At 37.7% G+C, this 14,700-nt stretch overlaps 3 protein-coding genes across 6 annotated transcripts in view; 1 reads left to right on the plus strand and 2 right to left on the minus strand.

Annotated features, from left to right (window-relative positions):
• Positions 1–6,158, plus strand: part of cntrob (centrobin, centrosomal BRCA2 interacting protein) — a 33,500-nt gene extending 27,342 nt beyond the window's left edge. For all 4 annotated transcript variants that reach the window (XM_087305008.1, XM_087305006.1, XM_087305007.1 and 1 more), the window contains exons 18-19: positions 5,061–5,204; positions 5,970–6,158. In XM_087305008.1, coding sequence (XP_087161134.1) covers positions 5,061–5,204; positions 5,970–6,056 — 231 coding nt within the window. In that variant the 3' untranslated portion in view covers positions 6,057–6,158. The remainder of the gene's footprint in view (positions 1–5,060; positions 5,205–5,969) is intronic.
• The window catches only part of tfr2 (transferrin receptor 2), a 1,009,002-nt gene that overhangs the window by 335,248 nt on the left and 659,054 nt on the right, over positions 1–14,700 (minus strand). The gene's annotated exons all lie outside the window — the stretch shown is intronic.
• On the minus strand, positions 8,141–13,327 carry si:ch1073-228j22.2. Its single transcript, XM_087307915.1, has 3 exons — positions 13,061–13,327; positions 9,164–9,878; positions 8,141–8,810 (listed from the first exon to the last, which is right to left on the minus strand). Exons 1-3 carry the CDS (start codon positions 13,106–13,108, stop codon positions 8,629–8,631), a joined length of 945 nt encoding a protein of 314 aa, XP_087164041.1. The 5' UTR covers positions 13,109–13,327; the 3' UTR covers positions 8,141–8,628.

A 14,700-nucleotide genomic window follows, 5' to 3' on the forward strand; every position in this document is an offset into this window, starting at 1 on the left:
CCCGTGACAGAAACAATGAGTGGACATGACAGCAGCACGGTGACAGCATTAAATACAGACACTTAAAACTATTACTTTAACACGTTTGTGCCCAATAATGGGTTTTATTTCTGTATCGCGATCGCGAATGAATCTTTTTAACCTGATCTTCTAAGTGAACCAGTTGAACTAGTTCACCAAAACGAACTGAATCATTTGAAATGATTCACTTCTCCTGTAAGCACTTATCCACCAACTACTTACTTTATAACAAGCTTAATACCCGCCTCTGACTCTAAATAATCCAATATACACTTTCATTCAGTTAATAGAACAGTAACGTTACATTGAGAAGTGGTGAACCGATAATACAGCGCATGTGTGATTCAGTGAACCAAACACAAACAGTACAGCTTGCTCTATGACTGAACTTGAACATTTTCATTTCATCAGTTTATTTCATAACAGACAATCGTAATGGACTTTAAATAAGTGAAGGATGCTTCAGTTGGGTTGCAAAATTTTACTGTCATTTTTCAGATCATGCTGATGTTTTAACTGACTGAAATTACTGTTGCTGACTACATCATTTTGCCATGTTGAGTCCAAACATCCATGTTAAATATCTAAACTTCCCATCACTACTGTTTATCTAACCTCAGAATCAGTACTTGGGCTGCTGTTGAGGGCTGCTGTATTTGAGTTTGAGCATGGGTAGATGGTCGTGGTAGATGATGGTGTTCATGTGTTCTCTGAATACATGTTTCAAAGAATTTATGGATTTACTATTATACAATATTTATTCTGTTGATTTTGAATCTTGTACCTAACAAATATCCTCATTTAGAAAAAAAACTAACTAATGCTGAAACTAATATAATTTCATAATATAGAAACTAATAAACACTAGTAAATTTGCCTCTAAAACTAATAAAAACTAACTGAATTTGAAAACAAAAAGTCAAAACGAAATAGAAACTAAAACTAATGAACAATCCAAAACTATTATAACCCTGCTGCGTCCTGACTGATGCATCGCGTTCTGCATCCTGATTGACGTATTGTGTTCTGCATCCTGATTGACGTATTGTGTTCTGCGTTCTGATTGGCTGTAGACTATTGTCAATCAGTCTCCTCCGTGTCGTGTCTCCTGTACAGTACAGAATGCGTTCAGCTTGTTAAGTTTACATTAATCTTCAGTCACTAGCAGTGTGACTCTGTAGTAGTGCTGGACTGTATATTTGCTAATTTTCTCCCACAATGTTGACAAAACGTTCTGCTCCGTCAAAAGCACCTGCGGCAGCACCCAAAAGGCAGAGGAAGATGCTAACCATCACACAAAAAGTTCTGGACACGCTAATGCCCCATTCACACGGGGCGTCAGCGTCAACGCTTCCCATTCACTTTGAATGTTTGACGTCAGGCGTTGCCGAACTGCATTGTGGATCCGTCGGCGCCACTTCAGAGGCGTTTCTCGCTACAGAAGTTGGGACTAGCTCAACTTTTCAACCGCCGACGGAAGCGTCAGCCAATCAGATCGCTGTATGCAAATACACCAGCTAGACAGTGGCCTATTGCTGACTGAATTCCATTGGCTGACGCTGCCATGACGATCGCATCAGCCCCAACTTCAGACATGCCTTCAGTCAAGCGTTGACGCTGAAGCCCTGTGTGAATGGTGCGTAAAGGAAGGTAGAAGTTACGCAGCTGTAGGGTGCCATTACGGAATAAATAAATGAAGATCAAATAGTTTTGATCCTAGTTTTCATTCTATAATACTGGACTTATTTGTCTATGAAGGTTTGAACTTTGAGAGTTAGGCCCCGTTTACACTAGTGCGTTTTAGTTTTAAAACGGCGTTGTAGAATGAAAACGATCCGCGTCCACACTCGCGTTTTACCCAGCTTTTCTGAACAGCTCTCCGTCCACACCAAAACGCTGAAAACGCACATCACGTGACCACACACACACTCTCAGGCAAGCGCTGTAGCCAATCTACCCAGATGAGAGCTCTGCTTGTCGGACTGCTCATCAAGCATCTCCCGCTGGATCTAATCTCACTATATTTGCTAAACGTGATATTTCATTCATGTTGTTGTCTTTATCTAACGACATAGGCCTTATTCCCTTACTTTGGTCATTGGAATCTATTACTTGTTCACGGGTAACGTGTTTTGGTTAAGCGCAAAGATAAGTTAATGATTAATCCAGGTACATTGACTGATCGCTTGCCTTTATTTCCTACAATGTATAAACTTATTGTATGTTATACTTTTATAATTATCGATTATTAAAACTGATATTCAGCAATAGAGAGGGTGCGTTTCGTATTTTCACTGAAATTGACAGGAGGCAGTTGTTATCGGCTCTGTTTTGTTATAAATATCCACACAGTGAAGATGACGCTCATATATGCAGCACGATGCCTCAACATTTCTGCTGTCTGTTAAGTTGCTAATATTAAAATTAAAATAGGCAGTTCCTTATATCATGTTTACATTTTATTGTTGAGAAAGTGAAACAACGTAGCCAGGGTGATGTGAATGAAGTTATAAAGTACACTGTTCCCTTTGAAGATTTACACGTGTCCTCAGTATGTTTTCCATATCAAACTGACAAGGGGGAGACTGCAGCCTTGATCAAACTTGCGAGGTCTTAACTTACAAGAAGAGGATGCGAGACTGAACTGTGTGTGGGCTACTTAATATTGAGGAAAAGCCCCAATCAGAGAGGCGAACGTTTGCAGCCCCGCCTCCGTTTTCAGATGTCTCCGTCTTTCCCCATCCACACTGAGACGGAGCAGCAGCATTTCAGAATGAAAACGGCCTCTCCAGCGTTTTCGAAACGCTCCGTTTTCGGCGCTCGAGAACTCCGGCGTAGTGTGGACGGATGGCGTAACCGTAGCAAAACTTATGCGTTTTCAAACTAAAACGCACTAGTGTAAACGGGGCCTTAAAGGGCCATGAAAGCCCCTCGTTTCAGCAGGATGTTTTCACACCTCTACTTTGGAAAAAGTCAGAAAAGTGGGCGTGTCCAGCTCTGTTTAGGGGGGAGTGTCGGAGGAAGAAAAGAGGCATGATGTGGGAGTGTCTATTTGGGCACACGCTGACTTTCAGAGTCAAAACACACACACACACACACACACACACACACACACACACACACACACGCACACAGGGGAGAAAGTGACTGTGTTTACATGGACATCTGTAGTCGAATTATTTGCCAAATGATTAAATGGTGGACTTTAACTGCAGTTTGGCTCTTTCATTCAGGGAATTCATTCATGTCCCTCGCGACAAACGAGATATTTGATTCGAGGAGCTGCTCTAAGCGTGTATTTTCATGCAATGTTTGATACCGCACGGCGAATGAGAGAAAAAGAAAACCCTCAGCATTTCCGGAAACTTAGATGCACACAGCAGGTAGCGTCAGAAAGCCGCGTGTGTTATTCCGGTCACAAACTGTGGTGAAAATCCTACAGAATGTTAAAGTTTGGTTGTGATGCTAACATGTTTACACTCAGACTCAGACTCAGCTTTATTATCCCGTTAGGGAAACTAAAATTACAACAAGGTACCATAACACAGGCGAAGTTACATGTACACATTAAAAAATACTACTACACAACATCCATACATCAGTATATAGAAACATCCCCCTCCCCCCTGGACTCATTTAATGACCTAATGGCCACCATTATAAAAGAATTTCTGGTTCTATTTGTCCTGCAAATAGGAACACTAAAACGACGTCCTGATGGCAACAGCTGAAATAAAGAGTACAGTGGGTGATCCGGGGTGCATAGGATACCCTGAGCTCTCCTTTGAACATAGTTTTGGTAGATTACCATTAGACCAGTCTGATTAAAACCAATGATCTTGCCTGCCACCTTCACCAGGCTGCTCACTCTGTTCTTGCTTGACACACTCAGATTGCCGTAACAAGCTACAATGCAAAAAGATAAAACAGATTCGATAAACTGTTTATAAAACAGCGTCCTCATAGAGGTACAGACCTGAAATGATGTAAGTTTCCTCAGAAAAAACTTTGGCGCAATAGTTAACTTAGTTCGATACGAACAAACTGAATAAACAAAGAGCACTGGTCGCTCACTTACCAAATCTGTAGAGACAGGACAATCACCAGCAACTAGAGCCGCGTCTTTATGAAGAGGAGACTACAAGCGAATCCGGATCTCAGCGTTTGCAGATGAGAACAGCTCTCAGGTAAACAATAATCCTCCTTAGACACGTAAGTTATTGTTGTCGAGCGTCGCGTACACTGTTAATCCACACGTGACTCCAGCTGAGCTCTCACAGAGAGAAAATGAAAACAAAACTTCACTGCAGCAAACTATAAAAGCAACACTTCACGCTTGTTTTGCCAACACAACGTGGCGTCTCTGTCGTCTAAACACTGTGACAGTAATGAATATTAATGAAGTTGCACAATAGAGCGCGCTGATTGGTTTGAACCAAGCCTTACTCATGCATTAATGCAGCACACTGTAAGACGTAATAAGACTCACTCTGGCTCAGGCGTCCAGTCTGCACGCTGGAATACACGCTATTATGTCATGACCGTGACGCAGCTTCAAAAATTAGTTTCAAACCGGAAGTACGAATTTGCTTGAAATAATGCAAAAACAACCAATTTACACTTTTTAGTGAAATATAGGTGTCCTAATAGTGTTTTTAGCAGTGTGGGACACATATACCACTGTCAACAGCTCAAAACATGTGTTCTGGTGTTTTGTGACCCTTTAATAAACGAGAGAGAAAAGTGAAAACGTTAAAGTCTGTCTGAGAAAAGTGTATATCGAGTGTAGCGAGTGGTTTTACAGCCTTAAAACATCTAAAATAATTGTAGAAATATAGCAGACTACTTCACGAATTTTGCCTAATGCGGATTATCTTTACAACGTAACTCCCGCGAATAACGAGGGACCCCTGTATTGTGATTTTTATTCATGTGTTTTTCTGTCAGCGAAAATATTGTCTGACCAATAGTTTAAGTTTTAATTTTAGGTTTCGTTTACTAAAATAACCATGCTCACTCTCGTATTTGTGTGTTTTCAGCTGCTGGAACGTTCCCCTGGTGAGCCGCTGGATGAGCCAATCAGAGAGCAGCACAGTGAGTCAGCTGATGCGTCTGTCCAGCGTCACATGACTGACCTGACATCAAACATGCAGCAGAAACCAGAGCAACACGACAAACAAGAGGTGCGCACAGTTCAGTCACGCTTCAAATGAATGCACAAATTGATCATTTGCAGCTCAGTGGTGTTGCACAGTGGCCTCACAGCAAGAAGGTCACTGGTTTGAGTCGCAGCTGGGTCAGTTGGTGTTTCTGTGTGGAGTTTGCATGTTCTCCCTGTGTTAGCGTGGGTTTCCTCCACAGTCCAAACACATGCGCTATAGGTAAATAGATTAACTAAATTTTCCGTAGTGCGTGCGTGCGTGCGTGCGTGAGTGTGTGTGTGTGTGTGTGTGTGGGGGTGGGTGGGTGTTTTTCCCAGTAATAGGTTGCAGCTGAAAGGGCATTCGCTGTGTAAAACATGCTGAAATAGTTGGTGGTTCATTCCACTGTGGCGACCCCAGATGAATTTGGAAGCCGAAGGAGAATAAATGAATGATTAGTATTGTAATGGGATGAGTTTCCCACATATTCTCATGCTAATGACTGTAGATCTTTAATCTAAAAGCATTTGTCCCCTGAATGTTTTTGTATGAGCTGTGCGTGTCTGTGATGTCACACGTGAGGATGGTGATGTCATCAGTGTTAAACATGACCTCATATACACCAGCTGTCAGTCACATGACCTGTACAGCTGATCTGGTTGGCCAGTGTTTGAAAAGGCGAGTGTGTGTGTGTGCGTGTGTGTGTGTGTGTGTGTGTGTGTGTGTGTGTGTGTGTGTGTGTGTGTGTGTGTGTGTGTGTGTGTGTGTGTGTGTGTGTGTGTTTGTGTGTGTGTGTGTGTGTTTCAGGTGTGTGTTTCGTCTCAGCGAGGTCGATCTGTGCAGAGCAGAAGATCTGTGAACCGCAGAGGAGGATCTCAGAGAGTCTGGAGATGATGATGATGATGATGATGCCTTGATGATGAAGATATGCTTTCCATTTTAATCTCTTATTTATATGTGCTTATGATATTTGAAATAAAACTCCAAAATCTTAAATCATCGTGTGTTTTTCCATCAGGTCTGTGTGTGTATGCGCATGTGTGTGTCTTTGTCTAGGTCTAGAAGGGATACAGCTGTGGATACGCCCATCAATATAGCATCATCTGTGACTCTGTACAACAATAATTCATATTTTTACATTAATGTGAGGGCTGGATTTGGGGTAGACGTTAGTAAAATACTATTTAATGTGTAATTTAAGTTATAAGAATAATATTAACAGTGTTATAATAATATAACACTGGCCTCTGTCCATCATGGCCTCCTAACCATCCCTATATTATAATTATCTTCATCACTGTCTCCTCTCCACCAATCAGCTGGTGTGTGGTGTGCGGTCTGGCGCAAAATGACTGCCGTCGCATCATTCAGGTGGATGCTGCACACTGGTAGGGAATGAGGAGATCCCCCTTCATGTGTAAAGAGCCTTGAGTGTCCAGAAAAGCACGATATAAATGTAAGGAATTATTATTATTATTATTACTGGGTTGCAGCTGGAAGGGCATCTGCTGTTTAAAAAATATGCTGGATTAGTTGGTGGTTCATTCTGCTGTGGCGACCCCAGAATAATAAAAGGACTAAGCCAAAAGAAAATGAATGAATATTGATTGAACACACTAACATAGCCAACAACTGTGATATATCAACCAAACCTTTTATTATGCAGGATTTCAGACATCCTGATCATGCTGTTAGCAGTTTATTTCTATAAAAAAAAAAAAAAATATATATATATATATATATATATATATATATATATATATATATATATATATATATATATTTCATTAAAATAAATAGAATCAATCAAATTTAAAACATTGATGTCATGTAATAAAATCATTTACACGGTCCTTCAGAAATCATTCTATTAAATATATCCTTATAAAGTAACAGTACATGCATTTATAACAAACAACCGTAGATTTTCCAGCAAATTATGAAGCAGCAGAACCGTTTTCAACATCGAAAATAATCAGAAATATTTTAACTGCATTTTTGATCAAATAAATGCAGCGTTGGAGAACAGCAGAGACTTCTTTCGAAAAGTGTACAAAACAAAAACGACAACAACGTGAACACGTCTGCAAAACTATACGAACTGGAAATTAATTTAAATAAGATAATTACACAAAGATCATTAAATATGTGAGAGGCATCTAACATAAAAAAGATCATTTATTCCACATATCTCAGTTTTTGTGCGTCTACATGAAACACTTCACTGTTGAAAGTGTACAGGTGGCGCTATTGAGCCATTTTTGGCATCACAGTTCTGAAACCCAAACAGGCAGTCGATTTTCACCACTCCTGATGTACAGTTGAAGTCAGGATTATTAGCCCCCTTTGAATTTTTTTTCTTTTTAAAATATTTCCTAAATGATGTTTATTATGAAGTTTTAATTTTTTATCAGTGCAATGACATTTCCACAGTATGTCTGATAATATTTTTTCTTCTGGAGAAAGTCTTATTTGTTTTATTTCGGCTAGAATAAAAGCAGTTTTTAATTTTTTTAAACACTATTTTAGTGACAAAATTATTAGCCCCTTTAAGCTATTTTTTTTTCTTGATAGTCTACAGAACAAACCATCGTTATACAATAACTTGCCTAATTACCCTAACCTGCCTAGTTAAACTAATTACCCTAGTGAAGCCTTTAAATGTCACTTTAAGCTGTATAGAAGTGTCTTGAAGAATATCTAGTAAAATATTATTTACTGTCATCATGGCAAAGATAAAATTAATTCATTATTAAAAATGAGTTAATAAAACTATTATGTTTGTAAATGTGCTGTAAAAATCCTCTCTCCGTTAAACACAAATTGGGGGAAAAATAAACAAGCGGTCTAATAATTCAACGGGGCTAATAATTCTGACTTCAACTGTATATATATATATATATATATATATATATATATATATATATATATATATATATATAACGTTCTCCATGTAGATTTAGTTTATTTTAGTTTTTAAAACTTTTAAAACATTTGTTCATTTTTTATTTATTTTTTTAAAGAGTTTATGTTGAAAAAAAAGTGTTTGGGTAGCTTGCTTGTTTTACACAATATTTTAAAATGTTTTGAATCTAAAGTATTTATTTTTAAAATTATTCATGTATTATTGTATTATTAAATGTATTAAAGCATTTTTTGATAGAGCAAATAAAAATCTTTTCCATCCGGCCCATTTGAAAGATTCCTTTATGAGTCTAAAATTTCAGTCATAATGGTCTTAAAATATCTGAAAGTCCTAAATTTAGCTCTGTGAAACCTGCTGAAACCCTGTATATGTTTTACACTTTGTACTTTTATTCTGCAGTCACGTACTCCATATCGAAAGTCTATTTTCATTTATTTTCTTACTTCTATTACTGCTTCCTTTGAATTCTGTTGTTGTTTTATCATAGCATTGTTATTTGTGCAATCATTTCACCGCAGATCATATTGTGTGGATGTCTCTTTACGTGACCAATAACATTTGAGTTTGTGCGTGTTCAGGCGTGTCCCTGTGGTGTGTGTGTGTGTCCAGCAGGAGGCGCTGTAGAGCTGAAGGCAAGGAGTGTGTGTGGTTTTGGGTCCCGTGGAGTCTGAGAGCCCGCCGTGCAGACAGACGACTGAGAGCCTGAAGAGCAGGTGCGTCACCTGAGGAATACACACACACACACACACACACACACACACACACTGATCAATGCATTTTTACACTAAAAAGAATCACAAAAAGTTAAGACAACAAATATTTGTATGTTGCTTTTTCTAATAATTTAATAAGCTAAATTTGAATAAATACAGATAGACAAGGTTTATCTTAATATTTTAGTGGGTTTGATGGATGTTAGTCTCTGTAGATTTCTAGGAATGTTTATTTGATTCAACTTAAAAATGTAAGGTAGCAGGAGTGTTTGTTTCCATGCACAGCTGACTGAATATGTAGCCTGTGTAGTCAGTATGATGCACACTAGTAAGTATGCACTGTTAGTAAAGCTCAGACTCACGCGTGGTTCCGGACAGGTAGCGTATGCAAATTTCAGCTCCGCCCCAAACGCAGCTCACTGCAGGGAACAGCTCCACCCCTTTGGGCAGATCCTGGAAGGCCACTCCCAGATAGCAGTCGTCTACTACGTATCCCAGCGTCCCTGCATCTGCGTCCACCACCAATAGCACACAGTCTGGCACGCTCAAAACACCTGTGGCCCCGCCTCCCGGATAACTCCTCCCCTCCTTCCCATCATGCCACAGCTGATTGGTTGAGAGCTCCCAGCCCCAGGAGCATGAGTCTCCGCCTATAAGTGCTTTATATCCCGATGCCTGCAGGGGGGATTTGTGAGTGGACACTCCCAGGAGGGCGTGGCTTCCTCTTTGTTGCCCCTCCCACTTAACCTCCCATATATGGAGACCTGTTGACGTGCCGACCGCAGCCCGGGCTGCATCACTGCTCTGCTCCACATGTCCGCGATGCACTCGGACACCTGACACGCACCGCTGTAGGTTAGGAGACAGGTGTGTCGGACTCCACTGTGATCGAGGGTTTCCGGGGGCAACAGGAGGCGTGTCTAAAAGCACAGCAAGCCGAATGGGCGGAGTCACGGAAAACGGGGTGAATGCTGATGAGGATTGATTGGGATTTTTGGGAAGGCCGTCTCTCAGCCAGCAGCACAGTGTCAGACCCATCCAATCAGATCGCAGGAACCGCACAAGATGATCAACTTCCTGTTTCAACACACAGAATAATCAGAACACACTAAAAATGCTGGGTTACTTCAGCCCAGTTCTGGGTGTTTTTAATTAATTTAATTATTTATATTTTGACATGGACATCACAATTACACTGGACAGACCAAATGCATTTGTTTAGGTGTTTTAGCATTTAATAGGGACTGTAATGGGGTTTAACCCAACTCCTGGGTACATTATTTAAATTATAAATTCATTTATTCATTCATTCATTTTCTTTTCGGCTTAGTCCCTTTATTAATCCGGGGTGGCCACAGCGGAATGAACCGCCAACTTATCCAGTATATGTTTTAAGCAGCGGATGCCCTTCCAGCTGCAACCCATCACTGGGAAACACCCATACACTCCCATTTACACACGTGCACTACGGACAATTTTAACAACCCAGTTCCTCTATAGCAAGGCAAGGCAAACTTTATTTATAGACAACAATTTTACACAACCATAGCTGATCCAAAGTGCTTCACCATAAAATAAACTAGACGATAAAACTAAAAAACTGGTATTAAAAATACAAGGAAATGCATATGTTTAAAAGTAATATTGAAATGCAAATAAAAAATAACAATGCATGCGTCACTCAAAGGCAAGAGTGTAAAAATAAGTCTTTAAGTTAGATTTAAAAGCATCCAATGAAGGAGAAACCCTGATGTTCAGCGGGAGGCTGTTCCAGAGCCGCAACACTGACAGCTCGATCACCTTTTGATTTGCAGCGAGACCGATGGACATAATCAACTGGGTCATAGGATCTTAACGGTCTACAAGCTGAATAAGGCCTAATAAGTTCACTGACATAGGCCGGGGCAGAATTGTGGAACGCTTTATAAGTGAAAAGAAAAAATTTTTAACATCAACTCTGTATTTTATAGGTAGCCAGTGCAATAAGGCGAGGACAGGGGAGATCTCTTTTCTTAGTTCTGTTATTAATGGTGGCTGCATTTTGGACCAACTGTAGCCGAGAGAGTGTTGACTGAGGTAGACCAATGTACAGAGTTGCAGTAGTCTAACCGAGAGGAGATTAAAGCATGGGTTACGATTTCTAAATCTTTATAGCGCATTTGTTTGGCCTGTGGGGGAAACCGGAGGAAACCCACGCCAACACGGGGAGAGCATGCAAACTCGGAAACGCCAACAGACCTAGCCGAGACTCGAACCAGCGACCTTTTTGCTGTGAGGCGATCATGCTACCCACTGTGCCACCGTGATGCCCTGAGTAAATTCAAATTTTTAATTAATAATTAAGTAAGACCAAATTTAACCCAATGTTTGAGTTAGTCCATATACTTTACCCAATTTGGGTTTACTATTGATGCACTGAATTGCCTGTAGTGTATGAGTGTGTGTGTGAATGAGTGTGTATGGGTGTTTCCCAGTGTTGGGTTGCAAATGTTTATCCAGCATATGCAAAACATTCCAATGGCGTTTCATTCCACTGTGGCAGCCCCTGAATAATAAAGGGAGTAAGCCGGTAAAACAAATGTAATGAATGAATGCCCGCGGGCCAAAGTTGGCCAATTGTAACCAACAAACTGAAATTAAATGTAAATAAATTAGATTTTTAAAAAAAATGTAAATACTGTCACTCGACAGATAGAGGACTATGCAGAACACATCGGTGAGCAAATCAAGGCAAAAGCCAGTGTAATTCTGTTATAAATGAGATTGTTTTGTTGTTACTGTAATAATTTAATTTAAAAAATGTAAAGAAAAATACTGTTTTGGTTAATTTAACGCAATGTTTTCTAGTAATTTATAATTATTATTAAATAAATTTGGCTACTTGCCTCAATCAAGTTTGGTTTTCACTCGATTTATGTTGAGATATGTTTTTTTAGCTTTGCTTTTAAACTTCTGTTATACAGTTTAAAAGCAAAGCTAAAAAAATACAGAGGAAATGTGTGTAAAATGTATGTTATGTTCTCTTTTTTACAGTGTATGTACACTTCTGGTTTCAGCTGTATAAATTTCCTTTTTTTTAAATTTGGCTATTTTCTGGTCTCACTTGTTACAAACTTCTTTATTGCATTTTAAATTCAAAAAATGATTAATAATGTTTTTATAAATATTTTAAGTAGTTACTTATATTAATACTGCTGCTCTACCAAACGCTTGACCGTGTTTTTACTGTTTTAAATAATGACTGTAAAAGTCATGTAAAGAATGGCTGTTGTAAATAATGGCTTTCACACACAGCATTGTTGGTTTACAAAAAAATCTAACATAATCCTGTTGCACTACCACTCTTGATTATGGTTTTATTGTAAAAAAAAAAAAACACACAAATAAAATAAATAAAACAAGAAAGCGTGTTAAATGAGAGTCTGAAATATTTATGGCATACTTCAAAAAATCAAGATGATTTAATATTCAAAATGTTTTTATTTTAAATATTTTGCACTTCATATTTTCAGATTTTTCATATTAATTTCGGCACTTTTACCACAAACGGACATCTCAACCATTTGATAAAGGCTGATATTTTAGAAATTATGAAATTAATATGAAATTAAATTTGAGTGTGTTAACTAGCGACATTCGGAGCAATGTAATCCAATTTTGATTTCTTGGTGGGGTAAATAAAAGGACAAAAGCAGGGTGTCCGCAGGGTCTTTAATAAAACAAGGAATTAAAGCCTTTAAAAAAGTCTTAAATTCACAAAATTTGTCTCGTTGGATTTAAATCGTTTTAAAAGTATCTTAATTGTTTTATATCAATGTTAAGCTACCCAGCTGGGCTAAAACTCTTTCATTAAAACTTATTTATAACTCTATTTATTTACTAATATGCATTAACTATCTTCCTTGCAATGATATTATGTTCTCCGTCTTGTATAGACCATTTATGAGGTTACCGACCTGGACTAACTGTTGTCATTTAGTTCATTAGAGTTTTATAGCTAAGAAGAAAAGTTCTATTGATTATTTTAATTCTTGAGTTTGCTTGTTTTAACACACCTGAAATATTTGGCTGAGAAATAGCTCATTTCAACATTTTTGATGAAGCAAGTAACAAATAGCCTATTTTACACATCAGAAGAAAATCATTCGCATTTAGCTCAGTATACGTCTGAAACGTCATTTATTATGGTCTTAAAGAATCTTAAAGTTGAATTGAAGCCCTGTAAAACGTGAGATAAAGTCACCGTGAGTTGTGCTTACCGTGAGCGCGCGCGCCGAATCCGCTCCGTCAGTTTGTTGATCCCGCATTTAAACGTCAATTATCTCCCGTGAAGTCATCGCGTGGCCGTCAGATCAAGGGCGCTCGCGACAGTGACGTCTGTCCTTAGAACATTTACCAGGGCAGCCGACCTTCATCTCGCGTATTTATAGTAACGACTAGAAGGGATACAGCTGCGGATACTCACGTCAATATTGCATCATTATTGTGACGCTGTACAACAGTAATTAATATGTTTACATTACTGTGAGGGGTAGATGTAGGGATGGGGTGGTGGTAGATGTTAATAAAATACAATTTAATAGGTAATTTAATAAATAATGTGAATAATACCCTGTATAATTGCGGTTTTTACATGACTGTGAGGGTTGATGTTAATAAAAATACATTTAGATGGTTAATTTAATAAATAACATGAACAAAACTTGGTATAATTTCTGTTTTTACATTACTTTGAGGATTGGGTATAGGGGTAGACGTTAATAAAGTACAATTTAATGTGTAATTTAATAAATACCATGTATAATACTCGGCATAATTACTGTTTTTATCTCAAAGTGATGGTTGGGTTTAAGGGTAGGTGTTAATAAAATACAATTTAATGTGTAATTTATTAAATAATATGAATAATACTTTATATAATTACTGTTTACTGTGAGGGTTGGGTTTAGGGTTGGAGTAGGCATTAATAAAATACAATTTAATGAGTAATTTAATAAATAAAATGAATGATTCTTGGCATAATTACTGTTTATACATTACTGTGGAGGTAGACGTTAATAAAATACAATTTAATGGGTAATTTTATAAATAATATTAATAATCCTCAGTAATACTGAGTAACAATAATTATTGCTTTACACACTGTGAGGGTTGGGTAGACATTAGTTAAATACCATTTCAAATGTTATTTAATAAGTAATATGTATAACACTTGGTATAATTACTGTTTTTATCTTAAAGTGACTTTTGGGTTTAGGGGTAGACATTAATAAAATACAATTTAAGGGGTAATTTAATAAATAATATACACAATTCTTGGTAAATTCCAGCAACAGCTGTATCCCGTCTCTAGTAACAACCTGCATTTATAGAATAAATCATCTTAAAGCTGCAGTTTGGTGTTTACCTGTGGTATATATGTAATCTGTTTGTAATGTTTGAATATTTTTAATAGTTTGATTATTTCTTAGTATTATTCTTTGAAGGTTTCATGTGGTTCAGAGATGTCTGGCTATTAAAATAAAAATAAATTACAGGTAGTTCACCCTAAAATTAGTTTTCTTTTTCAAATATTTCCCAAGTGCTGTTTAACAGAGATTTGTTTCAACACAATTTTAAACATAATAGTTTTAATAATAACTCAGTTATTTTGTGTTTGTCATGATGACAGTAAATAACATTTTACTAGTTTTTTTTCAAGGTTTTACACTGTAAAAAAGTACTCAAGTCAAGACAAGACAACAAATATTTGTATGTTGCTTTAACTGAAGTTAATCAAGTCATACAAAGTTTAACTTAATATTCTTAGTCAGTTTGATTGTACTGTTGAAATGACTGATAAAGTTCATTTGATTCAGCTTAAATATTTAAGGCAGCCTAAAAATATAGATTTGAATTT

The sequence above is a fragment of the Danio rerio genome, chromosome 23 (assembly GCF_052040795.2).
Source record: "Danio rerio strain M-AB ecotype USA chromosome 23, GRCz13ab, whole genome shotgun sequence".
Lineage (NCBI taxonomy): Eukaryota > Metazoa > Chordata > Actinopteri > Cypriniformes > Danionidae > Danio > Danio rerio.

Bases quoted from the DNA above. Each gene is read 5' to 3' on its own strand.
- si:ch1073-228j22.2 (XM_087307915.1), bottom strand. From the start codon at position 13,108: ATGCGGGATCAACAAACTGACGGAGCGGATTCGGCGCGCGCGCTCACG. The intron at 9,879-13,060 runs GTAAGCACAACT...GTGTTGAAACAG, and splicing joins ATTCGGCGCGCGCGCTCACG to GAAGTTGATCATCTTGTGCG. The intron at 8,811-9,163 runs GTGAGTCTGAGC...TGTATTCCTCAG, and splicing joins CTACCTGTCCGGAACCACGC to GTGACGCACCTGCTCTTCAG.